This window comes from Astyanax mexicanus, chromosome 17 (genome assembly GCF_023375975.1).
Source record: "Astyanax mexicanus isolate ESR-SI-001 chromosome 17, AstMex3_surface, whole genome shotgun sequence".
Lineage (NCBI taxonomy): Eukaryota > Metazoa > Chordata > Actinopteri > Characiformes > Acestrorhamphidae > Astyanax > Astyanax mexicanus.
The window spans coordinates 11,640,210-11,658,527 of record NC_064424.1 but is presented as its reverse complement, the minus strand read 5'-3'; the positions used below and the strand labels follow the sequence as shown (position 1 = coordinate 11,658,527).

The 18,318-nt window shown below is 35.9% G+C and overlaps 4 protein-coding genes across 6 annotated transcripts in view; 2 read left to right on the top strand and 2 right to left on the bottom strand.

The window, feature by feature from the left end:
* rasgrp2 (RAS guanyl releasing protein 2 (calcium and DAG-regulated)) overlaps positions 1–18,318 on the bottom strand; it is a 494,831-nt gene that overhangs the window by 75,350 nt on the left and 401,163 nt on the right. The gene's annotated exons all lie outside the window — the stretch shown is intronic.
* Positions 2,041–4,411, top strand: LOC107197933 (cytochrome c oxidase subunit 8B, mitochondrial). Its single transcript, XM_015608701.3, has 2 exons — positions 2,041–2,270; positions 4,042–4,411. Exons 1-2 carry the CDS (start codon positions 2,151–2,153, stop codon positions 4,135–4,137), a joined length of 216 nt encoding a protein of 71 aa, XP_015464187.1. The 5' UTR covers positions 2,041–2,150; the 3' UTR covers positions 4,138–4,411.
* Positions 4,600–11,236, top strand: otub1a (OTU deubiquitinase, ubiquitin aldehyde binding 1a). The gene is made up of 7 exons (XM_007260740.4): positions 4,600–4,772; positions 7,356–7,417; positions 7,531–7,629; positions 7,823–7,941; positions 8,880–8,964; positions 9,251–9,445; positions 10,688–11,236. Exons 1-7 carry the CDS (start codon positions 4,721–4,723, stop codon positions 10,883–10,885), a joined length of 810 nt encoding a protein of 269 aa, XP_007260802.3. The 5' UTR covers positions 4,600–4,720; the 3' UTR covers positions 10,886–11,236.
* Positions 11,237–17,030, bottom strand: epdl2 (ependymin-like 2). The gene is made up of 6 exons (XM_007260738.4): positions 16,750–17,030; positions 15,100–15,134; positions 14,834–14,968; positions 14,433–14,619; positions 12,720–12,807; positions 11,237–11,499 (listed from the first exon to the last, which is right to left on the bottom strand). The coding sequence occupies exons 1-6, from the start codon at positions 16,823–16,825 to the stop codon at positions 11,373–11,375; spliced, it is 648 nt and encodes a 215-aa protein (XP_007260800.2). The 5' UTR covers positions 16,826–17,030; the 3' UTR covers positions 11,237–11,372.

Here is an 18,318-nt window from a genome sequence, read left to right as displayed (position 1 = left end):
TCTCAATATTTTGAGATACTAAGTCAATATTTTGAGATACTAAGTCAATATTTTGAGATACTATCTCAATATTTTGAGATACTAGTAGGCTGTACAGAGACAGAAGCAGGTGAGACAAAGATGCAAAATGGATACCATCATTGAGGACTACTTCAGACGTGGATTCACAAATCATGAAATATTGGAACTTTTAGAGGAATCACACAATATCAAAATAAGCCTCCGGATCTTGGACGAGGCTGAAGTTAGCTTCTTATTCGCCAGTGTCTTATTCAGATTTCCGTTCCACCTTAAATGCTGGCTGAACATTCATGCGGCCGCCTGTAGATGTCGCATTTTAACAGTAAAAAACAGCATGTAAGCAAAGTGCTGTGAAAACGCTCTGAATAAAGGGGAGAACACAATGCGAGGGACAGAGTTTAACTCTGAGTGAAATATAATGTAAATAAAATTAAATATGAATTAAAACGTTATTGCTCTCACTTTTGGCCTAATTCCCAGGTCATTATCTACAGGTGGCCGCATGTATATTCAGCCAGCATTTAAGGTATCTCAAAATATTGACTTAGTATCTCAAAATATTGACTTAGTATCTCAAAATATTGAGATAGTATCTCAAAATATTGACTTAGTATCTCAAAATATTGAGATAGCAATTTACTTAATAATAATAAAAAAAAATTGCTGGAGTATTTTTATTTTTTAGGTGGCGGGAATGGGCTTCCATAGTAAGCTAAATCTCTCCTATATAGCACAACACTAATGAGGGGGTATAAAGCCATTTCGGTTACAGAGTCTAAAGGTAAAATCTAAAATAAGGTCTAAAATGAAGTCTAAATAAAGTCTAAAATTGTATTATATGTTGGAAAAGGATATATATGTACATATGTATGTGTGTATATGTGTGTGCACAGAAACACAATTTACCTTATCAAAGATGCTTTAAAATGACACTCAGGTGGTTTAGCTGTCTGTAAGACAAATTTGAACATGTTTTGAGCACAGATTTATCCGCTGTAGCACATGAATGAATCTCCTTCTCTCTCCTCCGCACGCAGCTCCAAGCCCCGCCCACTTCTTTATTCAGGCTTTTTGAATGACAAGCACCTGAACCAAACTCTTTGCACCAACTAAAAAGCTATCTCAGCAGAAATAAGTGAAGTATGCAGCCTTCAAGTTGTGTCAGAAACGAGTTTCCCAGTTGGGGGCGTGTCAGTAACAAGAGGGCAAAAAAAATAATTGCAATTTTTTAAACTGAAAAATAAGTTCAATAAATGGATGCAGACAGTTCGTATTGTGTAAATTGTTTAACACCTCAACACTTGCAGGTCGTTATTAGCTAATACTAATAAAACTAATAAAATCACTAGTAACATGTGAAAAAAACCTGTAAAAGTCTAGTAAAATTAACAGTTCTAATAGAATAAAACATCACTCTCCTAATGCATGTCTTATTCATTTAATTCTCTTGGAGTAGGGCAAAATAAACCTCCTGTTCTTTTACGATAATAGAACAAAATTATAAAGAAAAGATGGCATTTATTTCCATCCACCAAAAAACACTCGAACGCATGTCGAGTCAGTATTACGACCTCCAACCTCGTAAGTAGGAATTTCAGAAGAGGACTTGAAGGCAGCATTAAAATGTGCGAACACAAATAAACTATTATACATTTTTTTTTATTATGTCAACAGAGCTATAATGTGTGTGTATTTTATTTCTTTTTCTTTTTGTTCAAATGTGTTACAGTTGCTTTGATGTTCTGACCATGTTTTTGGCTTAATGTTCAAATGTTCAATTTCACCTTAAAAGTTGCACTGAGGCTGTAGTAGTGAGGCAGTTTCATATATTTTTGGTTGTGATGTGCAGTAATTACAAACCATTCACAGGATTTTTATATGAATGTTCTGTCCAACCTTAAAAGCTGAAGACGTTAAATTCAAAGCCTGAAGTCACAGCATGACTAACAGCTGAAAGCATTAATAATGATTAAAAGCCTCTCTATGTTAAATGCATTGCTTCTTGAAAAACTACCACTCCCACAATGCTCAGGCGCTCCTGATTACCCAGAAGCGCTTTCTCCACTCGTCCTTTTCATAACTCCTTCCTGTAGTCAGATCGCTACTCCACTCGTTTCAATAGCAGCAAAATGTCTGGACTTCTGCGGGGACTCGCCAGAATCCGCTCAGCTCCGGCTCTGCGGGGAGCAAACTTCACCCAGCGGGCGAATATAAACACCAAGCCGGCCAAGGACCCAGTGGGCCCAATGGTGAGTGTTGTGGAGGGCTGTGTGTTTGTGTTTGACCCTGAGCGCTTGGTTCTCGGCCTGCCGCCCGCTCACTCCGCAGCTAACCCGGCTAACCTTCAGACGAGAACGCGTGTAGCTGAACGGGAACGCCTGAACTGACTCTAGCTAATTATCCTGAATTAATATATCTTTATTACATTTAGTGGTTCATTGTAGAGCTGAGCTAGTGTATGTAACTTATCTGTCTAACAAGAAATCGCACATTCCGATAGTTGTTCTATTAGCAGATGCTAACAAATTAGCTAACTAGCTTAGCTTGTTAGCACAACTACCGAACTGTAAAGGTCACTCACAAACTTTACAATATTAGCAGGTGCTGGTTAAAATGAATATATCCAATTCACATGTCTTAATTTTCTCTTTATTTTGACAGTGTTTATCTGACAGTTCTTTAGCTGTATTGTGTCAAACGTTTACTATGATCAGACCAGTAGAAACGATAGCTAACTACTCAACGTAGCTGAGTGGGACTGTGTGTAGAAATGTTTATATTTCTTAACCTATAGCTACAAATGCTACAACTAATTCTGATTATTATATTAACGATATAAAATATCAGTTTGCCTAAAACACTTCCAACAGCGGATGTGTGTACCTACCAATCTCCCAAATAATCAATGTTCATTTATGCTGCGTGTTCTGTAAAGAAACGTCAGTCAGTGACAGGTTTTGCAAATAAAGTATTGTGTAATATTGAAAATGTTTTAAAAACGACAGCATTATTTACATTTTGTTTTTAGCATATAACTACACATAGTCGTGTTATGTTTAGAAACCTTTAGATATTAAAAGTATTGGCCGTAACTGCAGTGCATGACTGCAGTGCATGAAGGAATCTCAATAATGGAACGTGCTGTTTTGTGCCGAGTCGTTTAAACAGTTCTGAATTGTATTTCACTAGACAACGTATACAGATGTCTGTATCGGTATCTGTCCATCTGTTGTGCGCTTTTCCCACAAAAATTGCATTTGATTGATCAAAATATTTTATTTCGGGAAGAGCAGACTGTCTAGATGACACTAGATGTCACCAATACCCACTATTTAAATTATAGCACTTTTTTTTGCAAATTAATGCTTCTCTGCAGCATTTGTTGTCCCATTTTATGTGTATATTATTGTTTATTAATACTAACATTTTGGCATGTGATAATGTTATCAGCCTTTTGTACAATATAAGGTGGCATCAAAAAAAATTTGATGACTTCCATATTGTCTGATTTATTTTAGTTGAGCCATCATCAATTAGCCCACAGATCAACTTTGTTTAAAATCATTTCATATTATTAATTTTTGGTTTATTAAGGATATTTAACCTTTTTTTTATTCCAGTTCCAGTGTATGAACATTCTTAATTTAAATTCTTGCTTAAACTTAACTTAGTGACATTGTTTCACAATGATTTTGGGTACAATAAATTCTCATTTTCCAGTAATATATGAAAAGAGACATTTCAATTGGTCTGCAGCTTTTATTTTTGTTTTGTTTTTTTTCACTCAGAATTTAGGGATTGCTGCTAAAGAAATTTGATTTGATACCTTTTGTTGGCTTCATGCAAAGTGCATGCAAAGTTAGTTTGCATGATCTGGTCATGTTAAAGGCTTATGGATATATTTTGTTTTGTATACGTCACCTACTGATATCATTAGGAACATCAGGAACAGTTGTATTAGTTCACATAAAAATGGGTTAATGGAATTACCTAATACGATTTTGTATTTGTTTTACACAGGAGACGACAGTTGGTCTCACTATGTTTTCTATTGCCATCCTGGTTCCATCCGGATGGGTACTGGCCAATCTGGAGGACTACAAAAAGAGGGCATAATCCTGTTGTCCTGGCCTGAAAAGAGTGCACCTGTGCATCCCATCCATCTGGGACCATTGCCTCTTGTTGTTCTTGGCCCATCTTCAAGAAAAAAGAAAAATGTCCTGAGCCACCCACCCTTCAACCTCTCGAAGAAGAGGCAGTTTACGATCTTCGAGCCACTCTGACATGTTGGTCTAATAATTGATGGACTTCATAAATTCCTTTTATTGGGTGATTCTCTTCTTGTCTATGTTGTTACACACTTAAAATAAACTGTTATTTAACTCTGAAATTCTCAGCATCTTGTCTTGTTTTGTGAGTTTGGCCGGTAATGTAGAAATGTTTTGTTTAAGTGGTTTTAGTTTGACCTGTGCTACATTTGAAATACACTGCAGCTAGTTTATACACATAATCCCAGTTATGTAGGAGTATTTTTCAATTGGAACTATACATTTTGGTAGTTGAGGGGTTAAAGCTGAACTCAATTTAGTATATTTGTAATAAAACGCTTCAGAAACTTGTGCTCTCTCAAAAAACGAAGGCTGTGAAATCGGAAATGCCTTTCCCAACAATCACATGACAGGAAACAGGTAGAGGCAACATGGCGGAGGAAGAACAACAACAAGAGGGGATGGCTCAGAAAGAAGCTGATGGTGAGAGGAATTTGACGGGACCAGACTGAGTTTATGGGATTAAATGTTGGCTATAAATTCTATCTTATATCGTGGTGTATTTCTCACGGCTCTGTAGGAAAGGGTTGAGCGAGGCAGCGGACCGCGCTGACGCTAAGCTAGCTGGCTAAAGCAACAACGGCGAACTAGCTAGCTCTCCTAGCTAACTGCCGTTTCTGTTCACAAACCTCTTCACACAACTGTTAGCTTTCAGCTTTAACGTTATTTTACATAGCTAGCGTCTTTTCACAGTTGTTATGGGTAAACTAAACACGTCAAACCCTTATTTGTTTTAATTTACTGTGTTTTTAATACTGTTTGCGTGTGTGTGTGTTTGTTGGGGCCCGGCGAAAGTCCCTTTCTTTAACTTGAGTAGCTTGCTGGCTAACGCCTAGGGTTAGCTAGTTAATTTGGAGTTGTTTATGCCTAGCTAATTTTACCTAAAATAACACAAGACCTAAGTTACAGCTTCTAACATTCAATATCTAACTATATAATTCGTTTTTTACTAGTAACTTAGAACTGCTCATTTCACGCGTGAGCTATTAACTTAGCTAGTTAGGTAAGTTAGCTATATAAACTAGTAGTTTCAGGTCTGTTTGGGTAAGCCAGAAATGGAAAAACTCAAAATAAACCGATCTATACTATACATTTTACATTTTCTAATGCACTCTTACTTGTAGAAACTTAGTCAAATACTAAAATATTTACCTGTGTAAATGCTCCTTTCACATATCAGCTAACTATGACATATATGTACTAGCATAAGTTATAAGATATATAATATCCACTAGTTATGTTAATCTGTTTGCAAAAGCCAAAATGGGAACTCAAAATTGGGTAGAAAACCCCATTTCTTCACTATACTAAATGGTGGAAAACATAAAAAAATAAACGTAAAACTGACCAACATTAGACAGACTGCAAACACATTTAGAATCTCGCTAATTCACTTTTACTAGTAGAGAATCAAATGTCAGACCATACTTACCTGTGTAAATGCTCCTTTTATATATATATTAGCTAGCTACGGTCGACATTTTCTAGTAAATACATTCCCATTTTAGTTTATCTATAAGAATATTTACTAGTAATTTCAGATCTACTTGGAAAAGCCATTTAAAATGACATTTGTACTAGTAACAATTGTAGTTCCAGAGATCAATTCTGACTTGCAAAAACTGTAGTTGTTAATATCAATCATATACATTGAATCTGCCTGATTTTAATAAACTTTTTTAGTCCAAAATTAACACTAAGAGTCACTTTTCCAAACTGGGATAATTGGAACATCTCCATTGAATCAAATATATAAAAGTATAAACCCAATGTCTAGGCTCAAGGACAGTCAAAACCATGTTAGATAATAATTAGAATTCACATAGACGTGTAGATCTGGACGTTCTACTAGTAAAATGGTGTTATATATATATATATATATATATATATATCCAGATCTATATAATATATATATTATATATATATATATATATCCAGATCTATATAATATATATATATATACATATATATATATATAATATATTATATAGAAATATCCATAGATAAATCAGTGGTAACATATAATGGATATTAAAAGTAAATAAACATGGTCCTCCTGGTAATGTCTGGTCAACATTATATTATTGGATCTGCATATCTGATATTACTAGCAAAAAACCTCAATAAATATCTAAACTCATTTTCTACCAGGAAATACTATGTAGAAACCCTTCAGTTTAATAAATTTTGTTAAGTTAAAAGGGGATGCTTTAGTTTAACTGAACAACGAACAATGTGTTAAATTGAGGGATTAATTTATTAAATCACTGCAACATTTTAAGTCTTTGTGTAGTATTATTTTCTAGCATTCTAGTGCTTTAGGGTTCCATATTTTTGCTTTCTCAGTTGAGTAGAGTTCTAACAATGGACTTTCCACATGTTCATATATTTTATTTGGCTTCTCTCAAACATCAAAGTTACTAATTATAAGTTGCTATTAAGCAATGAAGAGTTAAAACCTAAATGAACTGTGTACTGCAAGAGTGGAAAACGTCTCCTGAATCAAAGATGCCAACGTGATATGATTATTAACTGCCACTCATTTGAGAATTATAGTGACTTAATAGTATGTAGTTGTGAAAGACCCCTGCAACTATTAGTTATGTGTTTTTTTTTTATTTTGGATTTGTTTTGCTCTTGGTAGATTGATATTACATAACTATGACTTGTATTTGTTGTGTCATGCCATGCCTGAGCTAACACCTCCTTTACAGCATTTTGACTTTGGTGAAATATTTACAGCAGTGACGTTGAACTGTAATTTTAACGGAAAGGCTTGAGCCAGTTTGGTTATTATTTGTCTAAAACACACAGTTGAACTGTAGTAAATGCCATTTAGCAAGTGCGTCTGAGCAGGGAAATCAGCTGACTGCTGAATGAGTAGTGTTTATTACATCATGACATGTTTATATATATAATTTAAAGATTTATAATATGAATTATATATTTCTTGTTCTTTGTTTCTAAATGTTTAATAACAGGTATGTGATTTTTTTTTGTTGACAGGATTGAATTGTCTTGCATACGATGAAGCTATAATTGCACAACAAGATAGAATTCAGCAGGAGGTAATTTCTATTTTTTTTAGTAGCATCTATTGTTAATTGTTGCTGTATTTCTAAATTCGAGATGATCAGATCTGTTGCTAAAGCTCTGGCTGATGATTACTGCTTAATTCCAGATTGCCACCAGCATCTCCCTTGTGTCAGACCAGCAGGACCTAGCTATACTTAAGAAAGAGTATGCTGAAGATGACACCATTTACCAGCAAAAGATAAGGGTAAGAGGTTCAAAATCTAGTGTTCAGTTGCTGGTGGACTGCAAGCCCTGCAATACAGTCCATTGTTTAATACACTAAGTGTCTGTTTCCCGGACAGAGATTAAAACTAGGCTTAATCCCTGTCTGGGAAACAAACCCTAAGTCTGTTTCATTACAGAAACATTACCGACCAATAAAAATGTTTTATTAATAGGATTTGCAGAAGAAGTACACATTCATACGAAAGACGCGTCCAGATGGAAACTGCTTCTACAGAGCTTTTGGGTTCTCATACCTGGAGTCTTTACTGGATGATAGCAAGGAACTGCACAGGTAATCCTCCACTCTGACTACAAATCAAAAGGCCAGTAAGAAAGTCACAAATGGGCAAAAGGCAAATTTGGTTCCTGGAACCGGTTGCTTTTTAGTATTTGTGAACAAAGTAGGGACTAAAACATGATGTGTAAAGAGCACTGATTGGCCACAGAGAATTGTTACTGTAAGTGACAATAAAAGTTGCTGTGTTGTCACTCTAAAGATTAAGTCTTGTGGGGGAGCTTTGGTAGCAGAAAACAAACAGGACCACCTACCAAAAAGCAAGTAAAGCTAAGTAGAGTGGAGTTGAGTAGTGTTTATACCATGCAGTGGAAAAGAGCATTTACAGTACAGTGCATGAGTGTTGACAAGGCTTATAGTAAAGTTTTTTTATAATATATTTTATATTTGGCCATTAAATGTGTCTACAACACTAAAATAAGAAAACACTACACTGTGATTTGCAGAGATGTGAAGTAATTAAGTACGAATTATTTTTTACCTTACTTAAGTAAAAGTGTTGGTGTTCTATACTTTACTAGAGTGATTATTTTTCTGAAGACTCCTTTACTTTTTAACACAGTTATCTGTACTTTTTACTTTCTTTCTACTTACATTTTAAAAGTAGACTTGTTACTCCTATTTAATTTCAGCTTCTCATCATAAGAAATCTATCCAGATAAATCTCAACCGTAAATAGCTTGAGTTTATACTTCAACTTCTACTGTAGTATTTTAAAACCCTAGTATCTGTACTTCTACTTGTTAATTTTGACTTTTGACTGGTGAATTGAGGAGTGTTTTAGAGACAGAGACTGTTTTCTTCTAACCAACTTATCAGTAACTTTACAAAACAATGACTGTAAACAAGCAATTTCTTTTACATACTAATGTAAGACATTTTGGCCATAGAAAGACACATTTGCTGGATGTTTATGATATTACGATTGCTTGCAGGTTCAAAGCTGTTGCTGCCAAGAGTAAAATGGACCTAGTAAGCCAAGGTTTCACAGAGTTTACCATTGAAGATTTTCACAATACGGTAAGCTATTCACTCATTCTTATTTGATGTGCAATTCAAGCATAGGACACAGAGTGCGAGTTTATTTACTTTTGTGCCTCGGTTTTGAGCTGCTGTTTAAAAAAACACTTAAGTTAAATACTTTCAGTAAACCTAGTCTGTAGTTCTGACCCTTAGGTTTTTGCTACATATGGCAAGCAGTTTTAGATTCTGGGTCATTCTGATAATGCACTGAGGAATATGTGTAGATTGTAAAATGGTCTCATACAGAACTTGTCCCCCTCTACCTCTGTCTACTTCTCTTTAGTTCATGGACCTGATTGAGGTGTGCGATAAGCAGCCATCTGTAGGCGAGTTGCTTAACTCGTTCAATGAGCAGAGTGTCTCAGACTACCTGGTGGTGTATCTGCGGCTGGTGACCTCTGGCTTCCTGCAGAGAGAGGAGGACTTCTTCCAGCACTTTATAGAGGGAGGACGCACTGTCCGGGAGTTCTGTCAGCAGGTGAGGGAACTAAAGCCTCGTCACCTAATTACACATCTTACAAAGCAAAGCAGCTCTAGTGGAAGGTTTCTTTTTTTTAACTAATGTTATGAGTCTGATCTAACTAAGTAACTTAGGCTACGTTCACATTACACGCCACATTGCTCAAATGCGATTTTTTTTCTCAGATCGGATTTGGCTATCTTGACAGTTCACATTCACAAATGTAAGTGACCTGTATCTGTGTGTAATGTGAACGAATCTGTCCCTGAATCGCCTTACATGCGCACATTGATACGTGTATAAACATCGCCTTCTTATTCTTATCTCATATTAGAGAGACGACTCGTAGCTTTATGAAGGGAAATGGATGCGTTAGCAGCTCGTATGTAGAGCATCTTTTGCTGGAGTGGAGAAACAGCAAACAAAGCTGGTCTGAAGTACATGTTCAGGTCGAGGAGGTGAAGAAAGACCGGCCAGTTTGCTTTTGCTGTTTTTGCAGCTACAGCTGCACCAAGAGATGTGTTGTGGGTACGAGAGACAAGCACGTAGCGCATGCCTAAAACCAAAAAGACTAATTTGACCGTTTACATTTATGTCGCATGTCCATGGATCGGATACGTATCTAATTAAGACCGCATATAAAAGTGACTTAAATCTGAAAAAAATCTAATTTGGCACATTCACACAGCCATTAAAAAACAGCAAAAAAAAAATCTGATTTGAGTCACTTCAACCTGGTCATGTAAACATAGCCTTAGAATACAGATTTGCTTTAAAATACATCTCATCATTACGTAATCTTAAATGAACTTAAAATAAACTTTAATTAACTAAAATAAGGCTTGAAATTAAAGTTGTATAACACACAAAATGCTGTTATTCTTATTTTAGTTATGCAGTGTTCTACTTGTCCATTTTTTAGATAATTGATGCTCCTAACTTCACCAGTCTACAAGTTTCCCACAAGTAAACACAGCATTTTGGTAGCATTCATGTGCATTAATTTTAAATCAATTTAAAAACGAATTACAATACAATTTAAAGGTTGAGGCAGGTGGAAGGCATGAATTAAGTGTGCAATTTGGTAAGCTATATGATAATATTTCAATTAGTTTTTCTTGCTAGACTATTAATAATAATTTAATTGCATTATGTATGTTTTATTTTATTATTATTACTCTTTCCTGGCTCAGATTGTTTATTGCTCTCAATAAATAAGCCAATACTACAAACAGGGGTGTCTTTCTCTCTGTTGACCAGGAGGTGGAACCCATGTCTAAAGAGAGTGACCACATCCACATCATAGCTCTTGCTCAGGCGCTGAATGTGTGCATCCTGGTGGAGTACATGGACCGAGGGGAGGGAGGAACAGTCAACCACCACATTTTCCCTGAAGACGGTGACCCCAAGGTGTTCCTGCTCTACCGACCAGGTCACTACGACATCCTGTACAAGTAGCTGCTCAGGATCTGCAACTGGCAAGGCCTCTCTTATCTCATAGTGCTGCGGCTGATGTTCAACTGGACTTCAATGCTGTGAAACTTGGAATTTGTGAATTTGGAAGCCCAGCACTCGAACTCGCCATCTCTTCTCAGCTCCGCAAAGACAGAATCGGCAGATTCTGCGACTTCAGACACTGGACACTGTACAGTTCCTTTTTTTGTATAACTCCAAACCCTTCTCCTACTCAGTTCTCTCATGGTTATCATTCAGTGGGTTCTTTTTCTTTTGGTTAAATGCTGTGTTTTATTATAGAGGTTGTGTTCGTTATGATGTTTGAGTGTGAGAATAAAAAGTTTGCAATAGGCATTTTTTTCCAACCTGGTCTTGTCATTTAATTTGTAAGTAAAGATACATTTTATGACTGAAGAAGAAGAGGAGTAGATCTGCGTACATGGTTGCATGGATGCATGATTACATGAAATGATCTTTGCTGATCATTTTTTTAACGAAGAGCTGAGAAGAAATCTGCCACTTTCCCATCTTTTCGCTCCACCACCTTTGCAGAGGTACAGAACGATGGAGGGATAAAGACTTCTGGATTCTCCAGCCCAACAACGAGGTCAAAGAAGCTAGGGAGAAAAATGAAAGAGCATTATTGAAAATGGAAAACAATTCAATAGACCATTGGTGATGCTGTTAGGACGGTGATGGTCTGGATCAGGTATGGTCAGGATCTTTAGCTATCTGCCTATTGTATTGTTTACATTACTGAATTCGTTTTCTTAAAGAAGAAGTAAATCGGAACCTGAGGAACTAGCTAGGTTCAGATTAACTATCACAATTAATATTTTATATTATTTTGGATACTAGAAGGGAAGAAGAAGTACTGCAGTCATTTATAAGGTATGTTCTGTGCTAAATAACAGCATTGTTAAACTTTAAGTAGTACATAGCTATGTAATTGGCTGAGAAACATTCTAGAAGTGCCAGTATTGCATGATAATGGCACTCTGACCAAAGCTCCACTACATAGAAGCAAAACCTAGCAATGACTTCTGAGCTTACAAGGCGTAACAAAATGACAGAGTTAGAATTACACAAGTGAGAAAATAGCTACTGTAAAATAAATAAATATTGGACGTAAGTGACTTTCATTTAGTGTATTTCATTTGTTACTCTAATAAAATCGCAAATAAATTAAAATTAAAAGAGGGATAAAGGCTGGAGATTTCACAATGTTGACCTCACTGTGTATTACTCCATACATATGTACACTAAACACAGACAGTGCAGGTTTATAAAACAGCAATACTATTACTAGGTATGGGTAGGGTACATTCTGTGGTTTGAGACACAAAATAAAACAATCCAGTCATTTGAATACAGAGCATTCCAGCGAATAAGTTGCTTACATTGAAATAACTTCCTAATATTAACTATTTTACCTTACAAAATGTAGATAAACAATTGTTTTTTTGTGTTCTCTTAACCTTAAACTCAAACAAACTCAACTCTCACGATATAGCAGCACTCCCTTATTATGTATTATTGCCTAAACAAAATGGCTATTAGACCGATCTTAACAATAACAACAGAATTTAAATTAATTAGTTGCGTGTTGACACCAAGTCATGCATCAGTGTTTCCCAAACCATTCCTCAGGTTTGCAAGCTGGATCATGTATTTGTTATAACTCAATAAACTCATCAGCAAGTTTTTCATTAACACACACATCAGATCAAATTCAGTGATGCCACAACTAAAATATGGCACAGTTTCTGGTCTACTGGAACAGCATCGATACAGTCCATACTCTGCGTTCTTGGTATTGAACACACAGAACACCAACCTTGAGAAGAAGTGGTCCTTTTTCTCATCGGTAGTCAGGATGGTTATTGGAATGCAACCAAACTCAGTGAAGGTCATGGAGTAGTTTGCTGGAAAAGAGGTGGGGAAAAATGAATCAGAGGTTAATACATAAATACTAAATAGAGTGTTGCTAATATATTTGTGGATTATATATGTGATGTTTTTTTATTCAGTTCTATTAAAAATAAGTTGTCAAAAACATACATCTTCCTTAAAATCTGTTTTGATGGTCTATAAGATAGAACCTCTATTAAGTCATATGTTATTTCTTTTTCTAATTCTAATTGAATATCTCCTCACCACTGTTGCTTTTGGCCTTTTAAAAAAAATGCTCAGGTAGCTGTAAAGCTACTTTGAAAAACATTCATTGTATAAAGCACACTAAGAATAAAAAAATATGAACTGAACTGATTATTCGGTATAACTGATATGTTAATAAACTAGACTAAGCATCTTTCCCACACTTGTGGCTATGTGGCAAAATGAGACAGAGCATTGGGAGTAAGCTCAACCAGTGGTTCATCTTATACAAATATGTGTTGTTCAAATAAGATATACCAGTGCATCTCAAAAAATTGAATATCATAAAAAAGTTCATTTCAGTTCAAAATTTTAATCTCATACATTGTATAGATGTATTAAACAGAGTGATCTATTTTAAGCATTTATTTCTTTTACTGTTGATGATTATGGCTTAAGGACAATTAAAACCCAAAAATCAATGTCTCAGAAAATTAGAATATTATATAAGACCAATTAGTACTTTTGACAGTGTGGGCACTGTGGCAAGTCCTGCTGGAAAATGAAATCTGCACCTCCATAACAGTTTACTTTGGACTTGATATAATAAAACACAGTGGATCAACACCAGCAGATGACATGTCTCTCCAAACCATCACTGATTGTTGAAACTTCACACTAGACCTCAAGCAGCTTGGACTGTGTGTCTCTCCACTCTTCCTCCAGACTCTGATCGCTTTATTTCCAAATGGAGATCCATGTCATCTGCTGGTGTTATATAATTTTTTGAGATGCACTAGTGCACTGAAATATAAAGAGGAACTATAAAGTCATGCACTTATCTAATCAGCTAATCCTGTGGCAGCAGTGAGATGCATAAAAGTTCAGACAATAAATTCACATCAACCCTTCAGAATAAGGAACAGGTGATCTCTGTGATTCTGATTCTGAGTATGGTGTGACTGTTGGTGTCAAAAGGGCTGCTGATTTGAGTAAATCTGTGGGTGGATTTAAGTGGGCTTATTTAAGTTAGGAACATTGTGAATGTTGGTTCTATGTATTAGTTTATTCCTGTCTCAAATTCTCTTACTATAAAAGGGTAAAAAAAATACTTAAAAGCTATTATATAAAGAACTTTTTTTTTTCAATATTCTTACAATTTAATTTTATTCTAATTGTATATTTCAATTTTAGGCTTTACAAAAGCTTTTCATTTTATTTTAGACCACCTTAACCCCACACTAAAAGATAGAAACAAATACACTCATATATATCATATAACTGATATATATATATATATATATATATATATATATATATATATATATATATATATATATATATATATATATATATATATATGAAGATGATCCATTGCAGATCTTTTTGGCAACTAAATCATGTACCCACACCTCTGGTGATGTGCAGTACTATTATTTAGTCACAGCTCTACCTTTAGTCTCAGGAATGTATCCAACCCAGCTGTTGACCAGTAGTCCTTCCGCAGGAGCAGAGAGGCTGCCAAGTACGAACTGTGCCTGGTGATGAGCATCATGGGGAATTTGGATGGGATTGAATTGAGCATCGAAAGGTGTCTTAACACAGCTTTTGTTGTGGTAATGGATCTCGTAGTAGAACCTCTGAGAGGAGCAGAGGAGAACAGTTTGAGAAGAGTTTGGATTAGCCACAGCAACACATCCAACATAGAGCAGTTTACAAATAGCACTTTAATTCTGCTAGCTAATGCTACAGCTTGTCCAGTCTGGCCACAGTTGCTAGAAATAAACAACAGCAACAGGCAACATTAGTGGGCGGAGCATGTATAGGTCAATTTGTCTTAGTAATATTTTGTACCTCTCTGAAGAACAGAAGTCTGTCCTCAATCATTTCCTGGGAGTCGTGCTTTATCGATGCTACTACACGAATTCTCTCCTCCACTGCGTCATAGGCAAACTGCTCGAACAGCGTCGTGTGTCCTTCAGGAAACAACTGTGTGAGACAAACTGTAGTTTAGGAGAGCACGTCTCACTGATACCACAGCTAGCAGATTAGCATAAAAACGTGTATTAAGTGATGCCTTCTAAATATATAGTCTCTACAAGACAGACCAAGTGACTTACCACAAACAACTTTCCCTCAAGGTACGGTGGAGCTTCTGCACATATAGAAGAGAAATCAGAAACAATTATGAGGAAAATTTGCTAGGGCAATGTATGCTTAAAATGTTCCTTAAAATCTAAAACACTTGAAAAACAAACCATCATGCACAAAAGTATATGATAACTTTTACTATTAACCAGGTCTGTCAACAATAAAGCATTAACGCACGTGATTTATTTAGAATCAGTAATGCAAATTTTTTTTTTTTTAACGCAATTATTTACGCCACCAAGTTTGACCCCAGTTTCCACCTAATTTGCCCTGCCCTCCCCCAACATGCAGATTTTTTTTTTCTGGAGCGTTCGCTTGTGGTGAGAACACGATCTGAACCTCAACCTGACCCAGCTATCAAATATACTTCTTTTTCATTGAGCTAAACTGCTGATAAGGCGCAGTTTAATCTGATATATTAGCCAGATAATAAAGTGCTATGAATAAATGCTCTCTCTGCTACTGCTCCACGCTGTTTAAACACTAAGAGCACGGTAGCACGCAGCCACGATACATTTAATACTACTGCACTTCACATCCCATTAAAAACACTTTTTTAAAACACACTCATTTTTTAAAAGTGCAGTGACAAATGGTCAGCGTTCTGTATTAAAGCAGCTTCACACTGCACAGATATACGCTTTGGAACACAGAATCTTCTCACTATATTTACTTTTTTTTGCTTTCGCGGCTCTTTCAGCTCTGACCAATCAGATGAGACGATGTGCTTGCGTGGTTTATTGGTGCATATTTTGGTGCGTTTAGGTTTGTGCCTGTGTGAAACCAAACCAAACAGAGGGAGAAAAAAACACTCCAAGTATGAACTCATCAACTGATCTGGACCCTAGAAACCAACTACAGGTACATATATATATATATATATATATATATATATATATATATATATATATATATATATATAAACACACTTTAATACTCAGCAAATTAATCTCTAATTCAGAAATCCTTACAATCAAGCTGAGATGTTTATAATAAACAAAAAAAAGTTAAGTTTAATCTATCCAATTTGTCATGCATTGACATGTCTTAATTCCAGTGCCCCACGTTGGCATATCTTCCCTCAAACATACAAAAAATATACTAGTATTTTAATTAACACCACTTACAAACTAACTACTTCATTTCTACCTCATTTCCTTCTTCCCCTCCTTTCCCCCTTATCCATTTATTTCCCTTTGACCTCTTTTAGGCCCTGTCTAAAAATGTTTTTTTTGTTCACTTTGGACAAAAGCGTCTGCCAAATGTAATGTAATGTAATAAAAATATAAATAAAAATATAATTGCACTTTTGAATTTCTTATTTCTTATTTACTTAATTACATTTATTCTTTCGTTCACATTTAAATATCTATATAGCTATAAAAACTTGGGTTTCAAGAAGTGTGATTAATCGCAGTTAATCACAGAATATTGTTGTGATTAATCGGATTAAATAATTTATTCCATTGACACCTCTACTATTAACTTTTTTCAAGTGATCATGTATTAACTAATGACGGTAATGATTTATTTTTTTTCCAATAGAATTAGCATTAGAACTCAATCAAAGACTCTCTCTCTTTCTCTCTCTCTTTCTAAAGTGGTCTGGATGGACTTACTGCAGGGGTGCGGTTGCTGAGCGAGGGCACCGAGCAGCACGCTCAGGCTGACCGTGAGCAGGAGCAGGGTCCTCATGCTTCCAGAAGAGCTCTAGAACAATGAACAAAGTACAGCAGCAGCAGCAGCAGCAGCAGCAACAGCAGCAGCAGGGCTATGACTGTACTCTGATCATCAGGAGTGTTTTATACTATTCAGATCAGATCCAGTCAGGTTCTCTCTCCACATTTTCCCTCTCACCCTCAAACTACAGCCTGGCTTAAGTTTCAGCTGTAACACAGTCTGGCTGATAATTAACTCATTCTCACGCTAATTTGAACCTGAATGCATGTAAACAACTCATGACAGAGATGCTGCTCCCGGGATGACCACACACCAACTTATCTTCCCAAACTCATCTTATTATCTGTCCAACATGATGAAGTCATGCAGAGGCCGTGTTTCTGATTTCATGTTAAAGCATGTCACGAGCTGTTTGTGTGTTTGTTTGTTTTCCATGTGCTATCTCTGTGCATTTCTCTGTGCTGTGTGTTTGTTACCGGCAGGTGCGTACAAGGAATTGCAGATGGCACCAGATAAAGTCTGAACTGGAGTGACCAATCCAGTGAGCCACATGACTGTGAGAGCATTGTTGATTGATTCATTTATTTATTTAACTTTGGAACAAAGTCCAACCGCAAGTACCGGTCATATGAGTATTTACAACTTCATAGTGCTGACTTTATTGTTGCTGACATCATTAACCCATTGTACCTTACAGGCCTGTATGTGGAGGCCCACTTCAATTTCTCACTCTCATAATTACATAACTGACATACTTTTTGTATAAACTGAAAAACCAAATCTACTAACCATATTTCTCACACTATAACAGTTTTACACTTAAAATTCGTTAATTTTCCCAAAATTTGACAGTGAGCCTTTTAATCTGGTGTAAAGTCCAGCTTTCTCCAGCACCGAGGCTGGAGCAGGATTAGCATTAGCTGCTAACCACAGCGCTAGCAGCTCTTTTACAGTTCAGAGGTATATCAGAGTATATCAGACTGCAGCCTGCATGTTTACCGTGTTAAAACAAGCTACTGTATGTAGGATGAATCACTAGCTGATAGCACCCTGGCTTACCAGAACACTTAGCGTACCTCAGTGTAGCACTGTCGGGCAGCATTTACTAGCGCTAAGCGCTGCTAACCACAGCTAGTGCTGCTGCTAAGCACTTTACTCACCCAAACAAACAGTTTTCAGGAGAGAAATCTGTGAAGATTAACATCCAGCGCTCGTTTGACTTTAAAAGAAAATGGTTTTCTTTTCTTTTTTTTTTAAGATTTACAGTTTTGCAATTTGTTAATAGTGTAAAAATAGTTATTTCTTTGCTAAAAGCTCTGTATTTAAGAATGCTGGGGGTTAAGAATGGAGGTTTTTGGGCTATTTGACAAAAGTTTGTACTTGTTATCATGTTTCACTACACCTTAAGTTAATTTCACATCGGATTTCTCCTTTAACAAAACCTACTTTGGAAAGAAAAAGTAATAAATACGCTAATATTGGTTAAAATATTAAAAGGAATGTTTTAA

Bases quoted from the DNA above. Each gene is read 5' to 3' on its own strand.
- LOC107197933 (XM_015608701.3), top strand. From the start codon at position 2,151: ATGTCTGGACTTCTGCGGGGACTCGCCAGAATCCGCTCAGCTCCGGCT. The intron at 2,271-4,041 runs GTGAGTGTTGTG...TGTTTTACACAG, and splicing joins AGGACCCAGTGGGCCCAATG to GAGACGACAGTTGGTCTCAC.
- otub1a (XM_007260740.4), top strand. From the start codon at position 4,721: ATGGCGGAGGAAGAACAACAACAAGAGGGGATGGCTCAGAAAGAAGCT. The intron at 8,965-9,250 runs GTAAGCTATTCA...ACTTCTCTTTAG, and splicing joins TTGAAGATTTTCACAATACG to TTCATGGACCTGATTGAGGT. The intron at 9,446-10,687 runs GTGAGGGAACTA...TCTGTTGACCAG, and splicing joins TCCGGGAGTTCTGTCAGCAG to GAGGTGGAACCCATGTCTAA.
- epdl2 (XM_007260738.4), bottom strand. From the start codon at position 16,825: ATGAGGACCCTGCTCCTGCTCACGGTCAGCCTGAGCGTGCTGCTCGGT. The intron at 14,969-15,099 runs GTAAGTCACTTG...TGTCTCACACAG, and splicing joins TTGAGGGAAAGTTGTTTGTG to TTGTTTCCTGAAGGACACAC. The intron at 14,620-14,833 runs GTACAAAATATT...TGCTCCTCTCAG, and splicing joins GACTTCTGTTCTTCAGAGAG to AGGTTCTACTACGAGATCCA.